This window comes from Trichoderma breve (assembly GCF_028502605.1).
Source record: "Trichoderma breve strain T069 chromosome 7 map unlocalized scaffold00008, whole genome shotgun sequence".
NCBI classification, from domain to species: domain Eukaryota; kingdom Fungi; phylum Ascomycota; class Sordariomycetes; order Hypocreales; family Hypocreaceae; genus Trichoderma; species Trichoderma breve.
In genome coordinates, this window is record NW_026611594.1 from 1,017,660 (window position 1) to 1,035,847 (window position 18,188).

General features: G+C 51.0%; 4 protein-coding genes across 4 annotated transcripts; 3 read left to right on the forward strand and 1 right to left on the reverse strand.

Annotated features, from left to right (window-relative positions):
* Positions 1–245: 245 nt before the first annotated feature.
* Positions 246–1,427, forward strand: T069G_11422 (squalene/phytoene synthase domain-containing protein; the record flags this gene model as incomplete). The annotated part of the gene is made up of 2 exons (XM_056178627.1): positions 246–376; positions 455–1,427. The coding sequence occupies 2 exons, from the start codon at positions 246–248 to the stop codon at positions 1,425–1,427; spliced, it is 1,104 nt and encodes a 367-aa protein (XP_056023501.1).
* A 337-nt stretch (positions 1,428–1,764) lies between these two features.
* On the forward strand, positions 1,765–2,287 carry T069G_11423 (ribosomal protein s6 domain-containing protein; the record flags this gene model as incomplete). Its single annotated transcript, XM_056178628.1, has 3 exons — positions 1,765–1,788; positions 1,858–1,889; positions 1,987–2,287. The coding sequence occupies 3 exons, from the start codon at positions 1,765–1,767 to the stop codon at positions 2,285–2,287; spliced, it is 357 nt and encodes a 118-aa protein (XP_056023502.1).
* A 603-nt stretch (positions 2,288–2,890) lies between these two features.
* Positions 2,891–5,236, reverse strand: T069G_11424 (cullin binding domain-containing protein; the record flags this gene model as incomplete). The annotated part of the gene is made up of 5 exons (XM_056178629.1): positions 2,891–3,326; positions 3,398–3,575; positions 3,635–3,717; positions 4,805–4,848; positions 5,150–5,236. 5 exons carry the CDS (start codon positions 5,234–5,236, stop codon positions 2,891–2,893), a joined length of 828 nt encoding a protein of 275 aa, XP_056023503.1.
* A 1,416-nt stretch (positions 5,237–6,652) lies between these two features.
* T069G_11425 (twin BRCT domain-containing protein) lies at positions 6,653–9,244 on the forward strand (the record flags this gene model as incomplete). The annotated part of the gene is made up of 3 exons (XM_056178630.1): positions 6,653–6,754; positions 6,824–8,687; positions 8,754–9,244. 3 exons carry the CDS (start codon positions 6,653–6,655, stop codon positions 9,242–9,244), a joined length of 2,457 nt encoding a protein of 818 aa, XP_056023504.1.
* Positions 9,245–18,188: the final 8,944 nt, after the last annotated feature.

An 18,188-nucleotide genomic window follows, 5' to 3' on the forward strand; every position in this document is an offset into this window, starting at 1 on the left:
CGCTGGGAGACGCGCCGGAACTGCAGCCATGTCGCGACCGTGTAGAGAGGTCACATGACCGCGTCACGCCCATTTAAACCACTGCCCCATTTGTCCGTCGGAGTAATAGCCCAGCCAATCACGAGCTGGCCATATCTGGGCTCTCAAAGTTGCAGCTCTTTTTGTCGCACAATGCAATGCGACTCTCGCCGAGCCATCACCACGATGGTGGCAGCTGAGTGAAGAGTTCCGGCCCGTTCCGCCGCATGCATCGTCCCAGCATCCTCACTCGAGGCAATGGCCTGAAAAGGCTCGTCAATGCTCCGCGGAGCCGTCGCAGCTACGTGACCGAGGCCGACGTCGAATCGGCTCGGCGGTACTGCTTGAAGCAGCTTCAGTATGTTTGATTACTGACTGTCATTGTTCTTGTTCTTAAAAAAAAAAAACTTCTTGTTCTAATCTTTTCCGTCTACAGGACAAGCGACTACGATGCTCACCTCATCCGCCGCTTCATGCCTCCTCCCGTCCAGGACACATACGCCGCCCTCCGCGCACTCAACCTCGAGCTCGTCCGGCTGCCCGAGATGGTGTCCAATCCCACCATTGGCGTCATGCGCATGAAATTCTGGCACGAATCTATCGACAAGACGTTTTCCGGGCAGCCTCCGCGCGAGCCAATCTGCATCCTGCTCCACCAGGCGCTGCAGCAGCTCGAGCAACGGGCTGGCGGCTCGTCGACGACAAAGTCGATCAAATTCTGGGTCTCGCGCCTTATCCGGACGCGGGAGAGGCACATGGACAATCGGCCCTTCGCAACCCTGGCCGCTCTGGAAGACTATGCCGAGAACACGTACTCCACGATGCTGTATGCGACTTTGGCATCCATGCCGTTGCGGTCAATGCACGTGGATCACCTGGCCAGCCATATCGGCAAGGCGTGTGGCATCGTCGCTGTGCTTCGGGGAGTGCCCGTCCTCGCCGCCCCCGCGCAGCCCGTCCAGACTCCCTCCGGCCTCGAAACCCCGAGTCGCAACCAGGCCCTGCTGCTGCCCCTCGACATCTTGGCCGAGGAGGGTGTCGTCGAGGAGCACGTCTTCCGGCAGGGCCCCAACGCGCCCGGGCTACAGGATGCCGTCTTCAGGGTGGCCACGCGCGCCAATGACCATCTCATCACAGCGCGGGAGATGCTCAAGAGGTTAAAAGCGGGGCAGGATCCCGGCCACGACTTTGAGCATCAGGGCGAGGGCGAGCACCAGTATCAGTATACTGATGAGAGTGACACTGTCCGCGATGTGCGGAGAGGCTTTGGCGTGCTTCTCGAGGCCGTCCCCGCGGCTCAATGGCTGCTCAACCTGGAAAAGGCCAACTTTGACCCGTTTGCCGTCAAGAGCAGCGGGTGGAGGCTGCCGTGGGGCATCTGGCAAGCTCTGTCCAAGGAGAGGATATAGATGAATGAATGAGATGATTGTGTAAAACAACGACAACAATGTTTATAACTTTCTGTGTAGCTGTAACAATAGTCATGTAATATTAGGAAATCCTCATTGAGATGAATCAATGCACCGTTCTACACCTCATCCTCACCAACCCTCAACTCATCACATAACTAACCCACTAAGAGCGAAGCTCCAAAAGCGCCGGACTATCTTCTGGAAGCCGTCACACCTTCACCACGGCAAAACCTCGGCATGACAGCCAGCTCAGAATTTCAACCAACCCATCCCGCAAAGGTCGCATGTCCCTCCCAAACCCATCCTCCAGAATTCCCCGTAGACTGTCGCAAAGATGCTCTACGAACTCATTGCCATTGTGAGCAATCCTTCACTGCCCCCGAAACAATCAATTCGAATCTTTGCTAATTTTGTACTTTTTCTCCAGGTCCGGCCGGGCAACCTCACCGAGGTAAAAGAGTACGTTCCCACCATGCATCCTCATCACCAAAACCCCAAACCTCAACCTCAACCTCTCTTCATCCTCTTCAATATCCTGACAGAATTGTCCATATAGAATCGCCCAAACAGTCGGCTCCCTCGTTCTCAAAAACGGCGGCGTCATCCGCGGCCTCTCCAACTGGGGCGTCTTCTCCCTCCCCAAGCCAATCTCCATCCACCAGATGAAGCACACCCACGGCCACTACTTCGTCATGCGCTACGACTCCTCCCCCCGAGTGCACCACGACGTTCGTTCAACTTTACGCCTCGAGCCGCGCATGATTCGCGCTGCGCACGTCAAGCTTGGTGACGGCAAGCTCGAGACTGTGTCGAGGTTTGGGCCGCCTAAGTGGAGGACTCAGGGCAGTGAGGCGTAAAGCGGGAATTGACGATTTTATTCTTTTTTAAAAACACTTTTTTTTACGGCATGGGATCAAATGAATCATGGACGACAAAGTTACAATTTGGGCGGAGTGTACATACGCTAGAGAGGGGAATTCCAACTTTGCCTCGTGTAAGATTATGACGATATTAAAAAAGAGGTGGCATCGACCAGGGGGCAAGGGAATCTATCATGCTTGGCGATATTATACGATTTAGGGAAAAGGGAGATTTGAGCACCCGGAATGATCCTGTACAAAAACCCTTGGGGTGCTTACGGAGAGATGATAAATGTCACATGGCAAAAGATCAACCTAGACGGTCCTTTGTGGCTATATGAAAAAAAGACCACTATCAATTCATCTTGGTCAATCCGTGCTTCGTATAATTGTCGCTATAAGTCTATGACATTGCAAAATCGGAAGCTAGCCGGCCGAGGTATCCTCTCAGTCTCGCCTAGCAAGTCATCTAAGCCAGCCCCCTTTCCCTCGCGGGTGTCTGCATAATAAAAAAAGATGAAGATCCATCCCCGCCAAGCCAATAGTGTGCCCGATACGCAGTATCCCAGGCCGTTGTTGTGTATATGTGGTCATCTAGATTCACTGACCATCGACTTCCATAGTTTCGGGCTTTCCGATTCCCTTCTGCCTGCACCACTCGACAAAGTCGTCAATAACGCTTGGCCATGCGCCATCCTCGCTCCAAAACGACAGGGATTCGTCGTTGACGCTCTTCAGGGCGAACTCCAAGATCATATTCCACATGTCCCTGTTGACAGATCGAGTCCACTTCTCGCCCAAGAATGTCTTCCACAGATCCAACCAGTCGTGCTTGCCCTTCCATTCCACGCCAGGTGCCGAGAAGAGCATGCTCCAGTAGATCAGAGCATTGTCCAAAGCCAGGGATTTCTGGTCCTTTTCACGACCAGCAACAAAGGCGTATTTGTAAACCTTTTTGAACAATGCCGTATCACGAGACAGGTCAGATATGAGTTTCCGTACATGAGCAGCGTGCTCTTGATGCGATGCCCCAGCCCTACCAACAGTAAGTACGTCTCTGCTTAAGAGCCGATGATTCAATGAAAAAAAATTCCGCCCAAGACCTACCCGCTTGATTTCCAACCGTCAATGTAACCTGATCTGGTGATTTCACCAACGCTAGGAGCCTGCACCAGTTCCAGGACTACAAACAGTTCGGCGTTTTCTAGACTGACGTTGAGCTTTTCGCTCAGATAGCCCATGGTCGACTCCAGCTCCAGCTGGTCTTTGTCATCGGTCTCGTCATCTAACCAAGGGTGGTAAGTATACAACAGGCAACTCACGCAGGTAGCAATGAAAGCTTACCCCTTAATGAGTCGAATAGAGAGTCCAGTTTCGCATCCAACGGAGAGGGACCTTTGGTCTCACTGGCCGAGTTCATGTAAAACCTAGATGCATCATGTTAGCAGCTGGCACCGAGCAGGCCGTGCATCTTGGGCTATGAGTGGTAAAGAGAGAAATGAGATTATGCAACGCCACCACTAAGCAGCAGGTTGCCAATGGTCCATCTTGGCCACGGTAGAATCGACCTTTCATGTGCAGATGTTGATGCTCGTCCCCATTTGTCCCAGTCAGGAGTGAATAATACCGTCCGGATTGATCCTTGGTGGAGGTGTCGGCGCCATGATTCTCTCGCTTCTTCTTCGACAACCAATGGGGGACGGCCTTTGCGACTTTGGAAGGCAGATGATGTTTGACGCCTTTCCAACCCAGCATCATTCTGAGGCCCGATGCACGGGATGCATACGTCCCCGAAGCGCTGGGTCGTAGTCGGTGTCGTTGAAGTCGTCGTCGTTGTCGTCTAGAGTAAGACACCAGCCGGGAATTTTTATTGGTGATACGCGCGATATCAGATTTAGGGATGTTTAAAAAGGCTAATGCGAAGAGTCCGGGTCGATCGATACCGAAGTGGTAACAGTAGGCCGGAGGTTTCCACGAGAGTAAGGGCGCAAATTAACGCAACAGTCAAGGAGCGCGTGGGCTTCGCGGGTTCGTCAAGAAGATGCTCTCAAGAGATCCGGGCACGCCAGGGAGCCAGGTAAATGGCAATAAGGCGTGCTTGAATATGGATGATTGAGGCATCCAGAAGCCAACAATAGGATAATACGATCTTGCAAGGTAGCATCTTGGCATGCTGTCGCTTTCTGACGTCTCTGTTTCAGTAGCATCGGCGGCGCTCGGCCATACTCTGGTGAGTGTCCGACAAGACGGGCGGGCTTCGCCTTAGTGGGACCCCCACAGTCAATCCACACCGATAACAACATTGGAAGCCTGGCGATGCATCATCTCACACGAAATTGTCCGAGAAGCGCCGTGAGGAGTCTGATTCGAGGAATATCCGACGGACTGGGAAGGGGAGAGCCAGAGGAGGGGAGGGGGGAAGGGAAACATGTTCGGGAAAACGAAGGCGGAGATTTGAGGCTCGGGAATAGTAGTAGCGGTAGTAATAAACAGACAGGCCAGGGGTTCACTTACGCATCCACGGCCTCGTTGAGCTTGTAGCCAGTCGACTTGAGATACTGCACACCACCTAAATTAGCGACCGAACAGACGGGTTGAGGAAACACCACTTTAGGATGCAGGACTGCTTTGCCGTGGGCCCCAGCCTCACGTCCAGCAGGCGCCAAAAGCCGAAAGGGCCGGCAGAGCAGGGTCAGCCTCATGCCAGCCTCATGCCCCAATTTAATTCCGGCCCATTGACCCGGGATGAGCCCAAGCGAGACGTTGTGATGCATGGAGGTGAGGGAGGGACCCCGTTGGCCGTTGGGCTCGGCCAGGTCACCGACAAGCACGAGGGAAAAGCAACGTTATCTGACATACCCGAGTCGCCTGACGTTCCGTGGCCCCGGTAAGGTTGACGAACTGTGCAAGTAGCACCTTTTGTTGCGCCGACGAAGGGGGAGGCATCGTGGCGGGAAGAGGAAGGTCGGCGAGGTGGGAGATTTGTCGGGGTCACACGAGGACCTTGAAGGAGCTGTAGCTGTCGAATAAAGCACCGAGTACCCCGAACGATCGTAGGCCGTGGTTTCGTGTGTAGGCCGTTGGTCGCTGGTCGCTTGTTGCTGGTCTGACGCTTAGCCTCTGCCAGCAGGAGACGAGATGCTGCTGGCAAGTGCGAGTGTGTCGATCGATCGTGCGTCGTCGTCGTCGGTACAGGTGGCCGTTGTCGACGAGTCGCAGCCTGTGAATGGGTGGCGGAGAGCGGTTGTGTACGCCGAGAGCAGCTGCAGAGGACACCAAGGCAGCGAGTCGAGTGCGTCTGTCCGCTATGAGATGACGGCGAAGAGAGGACAGAAGGCCGAGAGGATGCGGGGGAGGAGGGGAGGATGCTCGCAGCTTGGTGGTTTCTGCCTTGCTTGTGACAAAGGGCAGAGCAGAGCAGCACTGAGTAGAAGAGCGGGCTTGGATCGACTCACGCAAGGCTGCGATGGTGGGGTTTAGGTACTAACCTTGGAGGAGCTTGGGCGGCTAATTGGCTACAGGCGGCGGCTCAGCAGGTTGGGCACCTAAACTGTCTCAATACAGAGGGCGAGGCTTGGTGTAATCGCAACCTGTAGGTGGTGAGAGCCTTGATGGAACCATGGACCTTGAATCTGCCATTTTGGACATTGAGCTTCGATAAGCGTCACGACTGGATGCTGCTTCAGGTTGCATTGAATCAGATTAATTTATTTGAACCTACATAGAGCTCAACTATAAATTACGGGCAGTTGGACAAGTCACAGGAGCTCACATGCGCTTAAGTTGCATGCCTTTCAGCTTGGGAGAATGCAATGCCCAGCCAGTCTCACCCAGCATACTGTAAGCCGAAATGCAAGACATCACGGTGCTTGTGAAGATCTGCCGATCCAGTACTCGAGCATGAGTGGGACTGTATCCAAAATGTTGCAGATACAAATGCCCAGAGCAAAGCATAACGCTGCTACTTTTAGCCTCGTGATACTTAATACATTTCCTCATGCAGAGCACAGCGTTGATTCACTCTACCAAGTTGACTATCAATATCATCAATCATCAGAGCGTTTAATGGAGTACAAAGAGCCATCGTCACAAACAATGAATGAGTGCAACAACATTGATGCCGCACTGTACGACTACCACTAATTCACCCACTATAACCGCAAACCCACACCCGAAACACAGTATCAACACCCTCTAGGCCCTTCAATCAACGCGCTTTAGTTGTGTACAAGCACTAAGACGCGTCTAGCCTCTATTATCGCAGTGCTCCATATCCACTATCGAACATTCACACAGACATATAGTGGCTGCTTCATGCATCTTTGTGTGCATGATCCAGGCCAAACCAGCATGTCATGAGCCATGGCATCGCATTCTTCAGAGGACGAGGGCTACGGCTTCGACCCCTCTGTGCCTTTCAAAGGCGTCATTGTCTGCTGCACCAGCATCCCGCCTGACCAACGGGTTCGTTTGTCTTTATCCCAGCAGCGCCATCACCATCGCCATCCCTTCTGCTAACCTCGCCGCCAACAGACAGACATTGCCCAAAAGGTAGCCGAGCTCGGCGGCCTGCACAAGTACGATCTCACCCCCGACGTGACGCATCTCGTTGTCGGCGACTACGACACGCCCAAGTACCGCCATGTCGCCCGCGAAAGAGTCGACATCAAGGCCATGGACGCCGCCTGGATCAACGCCGTCAACGAGCTGTGGAAGAATGACGAGGAATTCGACTTTGTCGCACTGGAAAACAGCTATCAGCTAAAGGCGCTGGAGACGAGCGGTATCGAGCCCTCGTCGCAGGAGGAAACCTCGCCAGCTGCGAGGGGATCGCTGCTCATCTGCTTGACGGGGTTCGGCGACACGAGGGACCAGATTGCAGAGATGATTATGCAAAACGGCGGTCGCTATACTGGAGATTTGACCAGGCGATGCTCGCATCTGATTGTCAGCAAGCCAGAGGGCAAAAAGTTTACAGCGGCAAAGTCGTGGGGGGTACACACGGTTACTCTGGATTGGCTCGAACAGACTGTCGCACGCGGCATGATCTTGGAAGAAACAAAGTTTGATCCGCTATTACCTCCGGAAGAGCAAGGCGTTGGCGCATGGGTCAAGAAGGATCCGAAGAGGTCAGCTTTAGGGAAGAGAGCAAGGTCAGCGGTGCTAAACGGAGGGCCAGATGAAGGCATGAGGAAATTGCGCAAGACTGCCAGCATGAAGCTGAGCTCGCAGAGAAACGACCTCTGGGGCGACATACTTGGCAGATCTGCGTCAAGAGAGTATTCGTTTGCCCACGAGAATCCTCCCGGAGCGCCGACCACCGGTCCTGATCCAGCCGCTGCTTCAGTTGACGCCCCCATACCAATCTCTGAAGTTCCCACGCAGCCCGGCTACTCTCTCCAGGAGGACCAGGGCGTCTTTGCCAACTGCGTTTTTGTCGTCCATGGATTCCCACAGCAGAGAGCAGCCATCCTGGAGCAGACAATCGCGACTCTCGGCGGCACCATCGTCTCGTCGTTGCAATCCCCAGCTATGCTGTCCCAGCCAACAGACCCCGAACACTACCGATTCCTCATCGTCCCCCAAACCTCCCAACCCGACACACACCCCAAAGTGCCAAACGAGCACATTCACATCATTACCGAATTCTACATCGAAAACTGCCTGCATAACAAGCGATTCTTCAATCCCAATGAGCAGGTCCTCGGGCGACCGTTCCCCCTGTTCCCCATCCCCGCGTTTGCAAGCATAACCGTGTGTAGCGCCGCGTTTACCGGAATAGAGCTCAACCAAGTTGCGAGGAGCGTAGCCCAGCTAGGCGGTAAATACGAAGAATCATTTCGGCGGTCAACAAACGTACTCGTCTGCAAATCTCTCATGTCAATGCGGAGAGAAAAGCTAAAGTGCGCGCTCGACTGGGGCGTGCCTGTTGTTTCCGCAGACTGGCTGTGGGAATGCATATCCAGCGGCAGTCTAGTTCCCATTGAAGACTTTGTATATCCCGAGATTAAGAAACGGCGCGTCAAGCGAGACCCCTTTGTCAACGACGAAGACGACGCTGCGCCGGAAAAGCCGCTTCGAAAGGCCCCTGAGGCGAAACCCGCGGCAAAGCCTCCCAAGCAAAGCGTCGACACCACAGCCTTTGACAAAGACTTGCCTGGGAAAAGCCGCGCCAAACAGACGCTCGAGTCTATCACGTCGGCAGACTTTCTGACGGCACGAACCCATCCGGCCAACACTGTGTGGACAGCCGACACGCCTCCTCTGACTGAGCTGTCGTCGGCCGCGCTCAACGTGTCGCCAAAGCTGCCGGCAGCCAAAACCCCTCTTGCTCGCATCATATCCGCTCCAGCCAAGCTGCCCCAACCCCAAGAACAATCACTCCCAGCACCTCCTCGTCCTACTTCAGCCTCTGAGCCCAGAGAGCTATCCGCACCACAACCTAAGCAATCCCCTGAACCAGCCCCTGAAGCAACAAAACAAGCACCCTCCGAAGCCCCAACAGAACAAGAGCCATCCGCCGACCAAGTTGAAAAACAACGCCAGCTAGCAGCCGCCGCAGAGCTTCGCCAAGGCCTCACATCAGCCCTCTCCGACCTCATTCCCCCTCTCACATCCACCTCCCTCGCCAACTCCAATTCCGCTCCTCACCAGCAATCCGGCCCTCGTGCCCTCGGTCGTCGTCGCCACAAAATCCTCGGTCGTGCTATTAGCAACGCTTCTAATGCTAGCAGCGCCGCCAGCATCGACAGCGCTGCTCTTCCGCCTCGCGCGCTGCAGGATGAAGATGTCGATGAGGAGAGGCAGAGACAGTCTCCCCCGGCGACGCAGCTTGAATATCGTGATCCCGAGGCCATGGAGACGAAAGCCATGCTAATGAGCAGGATGACCGGTGCCGTGGAAGCAGCACCACCAGAGATTCTCGGCCGCACAAGGTCTTCTAGGAGAAAGTAGAATACTGGGGGAAAGTACGAAATGTTCCATGTGTTTCAATGTTGGGATATATGAGAAGAAAACAAAAAAGGATACGATAGAGGGGGGAGCATATAATGATGGGAACCTATGTTTTCTCTCTGGCGATGAGTGTGAAAATTGGGGAAATGTATGGGATATCGGGTACGGACTTATGAATTTGACTTAGGAGCATTAATACACGTATATAAATTATCTCACTGTTGTGTGCCTAGAGTGAATTACGAATCAAAGGATATTCACTAACGGCTATCTTGGATTGAATCAATAGCATTAATTCACCGGTTCTACACATCTCGCTCCAGCATACAAATACAAACCAATAACCAGTGACAAAATCTTGGACCTGAGTTGGGCAGAGAATAGGCTGACGTGAAATTGAGTTGGACATGGCATCTATTAGGGAGTTGGACAAAGCCTTGGTTAGGGTGTTGGACATGGCCTTTGTTAGAGTGTTAAGCCTGTTAGAGAGTTGGATATGACACTGGTTAGAGAATTAGACAATACATTCGTTGATGGAAGAAACTAGTTCGACATAACACTGATCAATATGAACCTGAGTTGGACAGAGACTAGATTAACATGTCATCGAGTTGGACGCGGAATCCAGTAGGGAGTCGAGCATGGTATTGGTAAATGTGGAATCGAGTTGGGCATATTATTGATTAGGTTGAATGATGGACGGCATTCAATTTGGGATAGGGGAGTAAGGAGGGCAGAGGGTGTGTCCAGATGACGGATGTTTTGATCGCGAAGTGTCTTCTTTTCGTTTTTCCTTTTCCTTGGCCACGGGTAGTTGTTGTGAACGAGCGGGCTATCTTCTGGCGGTGTATCTCGGACGAGAGCGGGTCATTCTGTGCTTTGACATGGGAAGATTGGTTCTTGATTAGCGAAGTAACCTTGACGGAGGATTGTAATTTATCTTCTAGTTGTGGTTTAGCGAGTTGTTTCGTTGTTGACGGGGGATTGCGATTTCGTATTTGGTTGTGGATTAGTGAGGTTGTCATTGTAGGTGGAATTGTTTGATTAGCGAGGTAACGTTGACGGGGGGTTGTCCTTTGTCTTTTGGCCATCGATTAGCGAGTTGTCGTTGACGAGAGGTTTTCTTTCGTCTCTGGCACCGAATGCTTTTGGGGGAGTCGAGAAAGATCGATCGTCGGGAGACTGAGATTTGATTCTGAATTCGAAGAGCGTTTGTTTTCCGGCGACTGTCGAACGGACGAAAGGTTTCGATAGGTTTCAAAGACTGGAGTAGAACTCGTTCGACTGTTAGTTTTTGCTGCATTGTTGCAAGGGTAGGAGTATTGGCATGATTTCCGTTGAATCTGGTTGTTGATTTTGCAACAAGCGAGTTGTAAAGGAAAGTGGTGCTTGTATAGTATTCGTACGCCCTATTGAATACTATCACCTCTAATTGGAACTAGTTATAGCGATTATAGTTGTATTATGCGTTGTGAGTTGTCGAAAGAGGTTTCTGTCCTGCAAGGTGATTTGTCAACTGACTCTTTCAAAGAAACTGACAAACTACTTCAACGGAGTTGTCGGAGGGTGCCCACAATTAGTTGTCTTTTCTCTCAACAGAACCGATAGACTGAAGGAGAGCGATTGGTTGTCTAATGTTCTCCTTCTCCTCTATACTCGACTCTATTTTCAAACTGTCAATAAACAAGCTACGGGCCACTTCATGCTGCTTGAGTCCTGAGAAAGGGGGGACAACGCAACTCAGGTTGTCGCAACTGGGACTCGCAACCTACTTCGTAACTCGAAACAGACTCAACAGCCACCCAATACCACCACAACTTCCTTTCTCTCCAACTCTTACGCAACCCTAACCATCAAGCTTCGTACCAACCTTCACTAAACGGCAACTCGTATAGAACCCCCGGGTTGAACAAATGGCTTCATGCAAGTCGCCACCTTCAACAAGGGGGAAATCGCTCACATGTTCCTTTCACATGCAGGCTTACAAGTACAAGCCACGAAATAACAAAGTATCATCAACAAAAGAACGTCCGAGGACGACCGAAGAGTTGCCAAGCCCAGCCCATCATCCCCAAGACTGTCATCGTCATCCCAGCCAACGCCTCTTCTCCAACACACACCCCCCAAGTCTCGGAAATGAAAGACAACACGAACACGAACTATGTGTTTCCTTTCTAATGCTTCTTTACTTCCTTTTCTAACAATCTTTTCATGGCCCCTCCCATGTGCCCCATTCTCGGGCGGCCGAGAGCCGCCGATAAACCCCTGGTTTGTGCTTTCTGAGTTTAAGGCCCCATCTTGCGGGGAGTTAATGAAACTCTGTGTCTCACAAGTTCTGTCTATCTACGGGAGGGGTTTCCTCGAAATCAAATTTTCTGACATTAACTCTTGCTTTCTTGGGCTCCATATCCATGACATGTCATCCTCACAAGTCATAAGAGGCAAAAAAGTAAGACCAAAGTGAATGACTCGTCCGTCCCGGAGAAGAGAATTCCCAAGAAGGGTAAAAAACACGCGGCCCGGATAAAGAAATCGCGGAGGTAAAGAGACAAATGGGTAATACGGAGTTTAAGACAACTCGGTTCTCTTTGTCTCTTTGCAACATCTCACACACAAAGAGACATATACACCACACAACACACACGCCCACCATGGCACGAGATTAAGCTACATCGAATGGATTTACCCAAAACAGCGCCTGTTGTGACCCTTTTCCCGTCTTCAACTTGTTAATAATTGGAAAATAAAAAAAGAATCTCAGGTTTGTGCTTAGCCAAGGTGCTTTGTAATGCCTGGTTTGGCGTTATTAAGGGGGGTCCGGATGTCTATCGCCCGCTGAGCAGCCGCTTTTTTTCTGTCTTGTCTTTTTCGACCTGCAGGTTGTTTTTTTCTGGGTAAAGCTCGAAACTGCCGCGGCATAAACGCGTGGCTATGTTTTTAGAGTGATTATTAACTAATTTTTATTTTATTTTGCTTGATGTGCTATGTTATTTCCTCTTTTCCGTGAAGTTGCTGCCATTTTCCGGTTTTGGATTATTCTGATCGGATAGATGATGAATTACTCATACATACCCGGATACAGATTATTTTTTTTCTCTTACCTTGGCATACGGAATCGGGTCTCGTTGATGGGCGATAGAGATTCAACAGTTGACCGGGGTTCCGTTTCCGGGAACTGACTTGCACAAAGCACATGGCCCGTATCATCTACCTACCTAGACAAGGTAGCAATGCTATACTGCCTAGTACCAAGTAGAGTGCCTCTGGCTCAAAGCAAACAAAGTGGGCTTCTTTTTCTCGCCTGGTTTCCAAAAGAGGTCGTTCACTTTACGTCTCTCACTCCGCTGTCGGTACCGGTAGAATGCATGTGGCAAGATTGAATAATGCGGACTGGCAAAGACGGACTAGCGGAGAATGAGGCTAGATCCCCGAGATGCGATGTGTGTATTGCCTGTCTGTCCCTTGATGATTCCATATCCCATATCATATTTTCAGTAGGGGGCGAGCTAAAGCTGTATAAGTGATAGGTTATATTTTGCCCATATTTGCCCATACACCAAGGTCGCAGCGGCCATTTCATTGGACAATGGTAACAAAAGATCTCTAGGGGTCTCAGATTGTTCACGTTCTTTTCGTATACCTGTAGAATAGGATGCTTGGTTATGACGCCCGCTGCGGTTTGTCCTTGCCTGATGTTCTAGGGGACTATGATCAAACACTTTGACCTTTTGCCTTTTTTGTGTATTTTAACCTTCTTGGGAACATTAAACCAAAATCTGACGACGCAGCAGCCATGCCGCAACTCTACATTTTGCCTTGTACACTCGGTACTCCGTACACCACACGGACACGCAATCAGCACACACGGTACGACAAAACAGCAGGGATTCGTCGTATTTCTCGTACGAGGGCACACAGTACACGGACACGCAGTAACAACGCAAACTGGCCCTTGCGGAGACCGGAGTATAAGCCAACGGCTGTTCTCCGAAAAAGTGCCTTCTCCGAAGGGCGCACTCCGAGGAGGAAAAAGAGGCGGCGCTCTATTGCGATGCAATTTATTTCCGCCCGTTGAAGAAAGTTGACAGGGCTTATTGTGGGGTAAAAGGAAAGATAAAAAGTGGCCAGTACGAATCAGATTGAAAGAGGAACGAAATAAGCCCTTTTTTTCCAGTGGCCTGTCCTCAACAAGGGATGCAGTAATAGACACATGCAGTATTAAGTAGGTTACCGTTTCGACGAGGGGAAGGACGTTAATGCATGGATCCCCGGTAATTTCCTTAATGAATCATAGGAGTATTACTTGGATCAGCATTCAATCTACAATGGAATATGGAGCAGCTTACCGAGGGCCGCACGAATCTAGGGTTGCAGGGAGCGAATACCGTTTTCGCCCTTTTCCGTCATGGACACCAAAGCATTTTCGTATGCCGCAGGGAGCATACGTACATACATGCTTAATCCATGCTCTCCGTTGCCAAGGGAGGAAAAAGAAAGGGTCGAGGGTCAGTTGATGTTCCAGAGCATCTTGTGGCGCCGCCGCGTTGGTTCCGGCTCTTGTGCTTGTGGGACTAATGACCGGTAGGGGATCGAGGATAGTTTTGGGCAACGCAAGCTTCAATCTATACTCTCTCTGGGCAATGACGGTGCAGTAACTGCGGAATTACGAATATAGTAATGATAGTAGTTGAAGGGGGGAGGGGGGAGCCCAGCCCAGCCCAGCCCAGACGTGCCTCGACAGGGTCTGCGGGTACATACAGCACAGTTACCGTTACAGTGAGAGAAAGAAGAAAGATGCCAGCTTGTATAAGTCAACCTATGGATGAGATGCAGGCCTGGTCTTACGTGGGGGCCTCTAAAACGCATGTCTTGTCTGGGTGTGTGGAGAAGGAGTTCCCGACAAGGCGGAAGAAATCCCGTTGATGATTGATAATATTGCCATTCTTAGCATCGAGTCATGATGCGTCTTTGCGTGACTTGTGCGATTTCATCATTGGATGCTGCGTCAAAGCAGAACCTTTTTTTTTTCTCTTTTGTTTTTTTATTAGTTCTATTTTTCACGTTTGCCATTTGCCAGTTGCTCTTCAACTAGTATAAGCGAGGGAAGCGAAAAAAAAAATAAGGACCAGGTGGCTGGTCTCTTTTTCGTCCTACCCATGCCTGGTTTCGCTGGCCCGTGGCTTTCCTTAGGCTGGGATTTGTCTTCTCATGGTCTCATCTGCCGGGAGATTTTGGCTCGCAGACAGCCAAACAGCCAAGACTTGCTAGCAGGCTGTTGGCGTGGCCTATGATGATGCCAACATGCAAAGGACGATTTAGGCTTTTGCTGACAAGGCGTTTTTAACGGAGGCGATGCGAAGTCAAGTTGGATTATGTAGCAGACAGTATTTTCCGCATGATTTTGACACATTGCTTTGATACGAGCAAGTTCGCTGCCCATCAATGGCTTTCACTCTTTTTGCATCCCCTCTTTCGCTCCGCCATGCTTGGGCTTGGCTGTGTATCATGTTGAGTAATCTCAAGTCAGGATCCTATCGTCCAATAAACCAAGCTGGTGTCCCCTCCCCCCTTGTTGGACTCTGGACTGGACTGGACTTTGTTCCAGAACTAAGCGAAGAAGGCCATCAAAAAGAGAAGAACATGGAATTAAAAAAAAAAAAAAACGATAGCGGACTTGGATGTTGTCCATGGACCGGGGGCGACAGGGATCGGAGCCCACCGCCGCCAGACGCAATGGAAGGTATCAGCGCGTTTAGATCTCCCCGGAATAACATGGAACACGGAATGGGTGCGGGTTTTTGCCGCATGCATTACATGGCCCTTTGCTATCTAGCGTTCGGCCGTTTTCTCGCAGTTTTCTCGCAGCATTAACTCATGGGAAAGATGCCAAGGCGCGAGAAAGAGGGGATATGAGAGAGATAGAGGTAGAAGCAGAGAGATAGAGCGAGACAGAGGCAGAATGAGCGAGATTTCGATTTCGGAAAGATTGCTTGATGCGGCTGGCTAACACGTGAAAATCGAGAGAGGGCTGAAAGCCAACCCAACACTGCCCTTGTGGACTGGCCTAGATGATGATGAGATTCCCGGCCAAGGGTTGTATTACGGGCTGGGCACTAGCATAGACACGATGGGCTCTTGGACAAGGGAGTGCAGACAAGGGACCAGCAGCAGCAGGGATCAACTTCCACTTCCATGAGGCAGGTCAAGTTTAGTACCGTACACACTCGTACGAAATAGAGACGGATACGGTACTAGACTATGTTCATGTTGTTTTCCACAGTACGCTACCAACCTCTTAGCTCGACAAACCATTTCAACGTGGCTGCTCCGGAAAATAAAGCACGCTGGGGATGAACAAAAATAAAACCAACCACTCAGCCCATGACAAACCAGCTACGTAAGAGGGGGGGGCTGCATCGGATAGATGACAAGGGCGATAGCCGCCAAAAGGCTCAAAGAGGAAATAAGCTGCCGATAGGATTTAAACACAAAAAATCACAAAAGAGAGAGAGAGAGAATGAGAGAGTACTCGTAAAAGAAATGCGGAATACCGCAGTCAGTGTCTGACAAGCTTTCAAGGGTTTTTGTTGGGCCGCGTTGGATTAAGCGTTGCGCACATCGCCTTTGGCTAAACTGCATGAGGAACAGCGACGATCATCACCTCCCCAGCCTCAAAGGCAAAGACAAAAAGTTCTTTGTGAATGTGAGTGAAGTGAGCGAGAGTCGTCAGGCGGTTGAAGCTTCCGGCCCATAATTTCTAGCAAACTTGCCATGAAAGCAGAGCCTCTGGCGGAGCTGCAAGCAGGGGAGGCGTGCTTTTTGAGTTTTTGGGTTTGTGTGAAGGGGGCGTGCGGGATCCGCTGTCAAGTGTCGAGACAGGGCGTTTTGAGAAAAGAGAAATGATGGACGATACGATGGATGATACGATGGCAGGAGGATCTAAATCTATGGTTGACAGTAATACGGTAGAGACGAGACTCGACAAGCCTCGAGTGCGGCAGTCGTCAGTTACGATTAGCTAGAGACCGAGTTGGTCCGGGATGGGGAGACAAGGATCAACGGTCCGGCACGCGCAATTGGTCCGGAGATGGGGCCAGCGGTTTGTCTGCGCTTGCTGCTCTTTGCCCGGATTCGACAGGAGCTGCGAGAGCGAAAGGAAGAGCACGAGAGCGAGACGAGACTAGGTAAGGCCGAGAAGAGCGTGAGAGAACCTAGAAGTCAAACAGACGGACAGGACAAGCACGAGACAAGAGGCGAGGGAGCGGACAACGAGCGGACAGCGAGCGGAGAAGGCGAACGGCGGCACTTGAGAAGGGCAATTTCATTTCGTTGTTATAGCGAGGCCGAAGAGTTTTGAATGACTCGGGCGAGGGAGCTGAGGCGATGATTTTCTGCTGGGTGCCACTTTGTGCTGCTGAGCTGGGCGGGTTTGGTTTGATTGCGTAGATGTAGATGGATAGGTTGAGGTGAGAGTCAGGTAGGTATGTATTCGATTGGTCTGAGTACGAGCGACGATAGTACATGGATCCTGTTCTGCATGTTGGAGGGAATCCGGGAATTGGTGTCTGGTCTGGTTCCATTCCTCGTATTATAGGCGCGGATTATAAACCGATAGTGTCTGTTCTGGTGCTTGACATGGGCTGGAGAGGCCGCAATAGAGACGAAGGAGACGGACGGATGGGCGGACGAGCAACGACGGACGAATGCAGACAGATGATGAGTCAATACGTACGTGTGTCTACTATACTGGACTAGACAATTAACGGCTTGATTGTACGAGAGCCAATTGAGGCGTGGCGATGGCCATTTGCAGCTTGTTTCCTAGCTCCCTCCAACTACATGTAGCCTCGGTTCGTGTCGGATCGCAATCTACATGTACCTAGTCAGCACGCAGCGAATGTTGTTCCGCTGTTGCATTTTGACTCATTCTCTATATCTCTCATTCTCTATTTGAATTTATTTTTATTTTATTTATTGCTCAATTTGATTTAATCCTGTGTCGTGACGAAAATGAAGGCGAAAAAGAAAGCTGCAGTCCTGAGTGGTGCGGATGCGATGCTGGTTTTCGTGCTGACAAAGTGCCTCTCGTTTTTGACATTAACCTCGCCCTCCCCCCAAATCTTATCTCACTTCTCCAAGCTCAGGTCAGGTCACTTCCTACAGTATGTAAATGCAATGCTATGCTAAGCTATGCTAAGCTATGGTGAGCTATTTGATCAATGGCTTATGTTATTTTGCGCCTTGTTTGCTCATAACCTTCTCTCTCAAGCTTGGCATTCGACAGGGGACCCCGAAAAAGAAGCTTTTGCGCTTTTCTTCCCCCCATCCAGGGTTTGGCTTGGCCGTATGAGGTATGAGTGAGTGAGTATCCGTCTCTCTCGTCCCCCCAGGCGTATTTCGCAGGCGTATTTTTGGCGTCGGAAATGCAGGACAAAGTGGGTGCCGTAAAATCCGTCCCCAACGCCGCCGGGAATTACAATTGCCTAGACGGGCCAACTTGTCATGTCAAACGGCCTTTTTTTTTTTTTTTTTTGCGTCTATTTGCCATGCCTCATGCCATGCTAGCTAGTGTCAGAACTGGGGGAGGGCCGGAACTTTTGACCAATTAATTGCAGCGGTGTCCGACGAAGAAGACAAAATAAAATAAAACAAAACCCAAAAAATGATGACACTTAGAAATAAAAGCCTAAACCCGTTAGTTTACAGTGGAAGGGGGGGAGGAGACGAATGGAAGCCCAGATGAAAGAAAGACGAAGACGGACGGCGTCTCAACTGATAGGATAGTCCAGTCCAGGCTGTGCACCCCCCAAGACAAGACCCGAGAAGCCACTACGAGGGATACGACGTTAGGCTATCGCTTCGCTAAGGCTAGGGGCCCTTTGCCCAACTCAGCGGTCGGCATTATCCCTTTTTGTGCGCTGAACGGGCATCCATCCGGCACTAT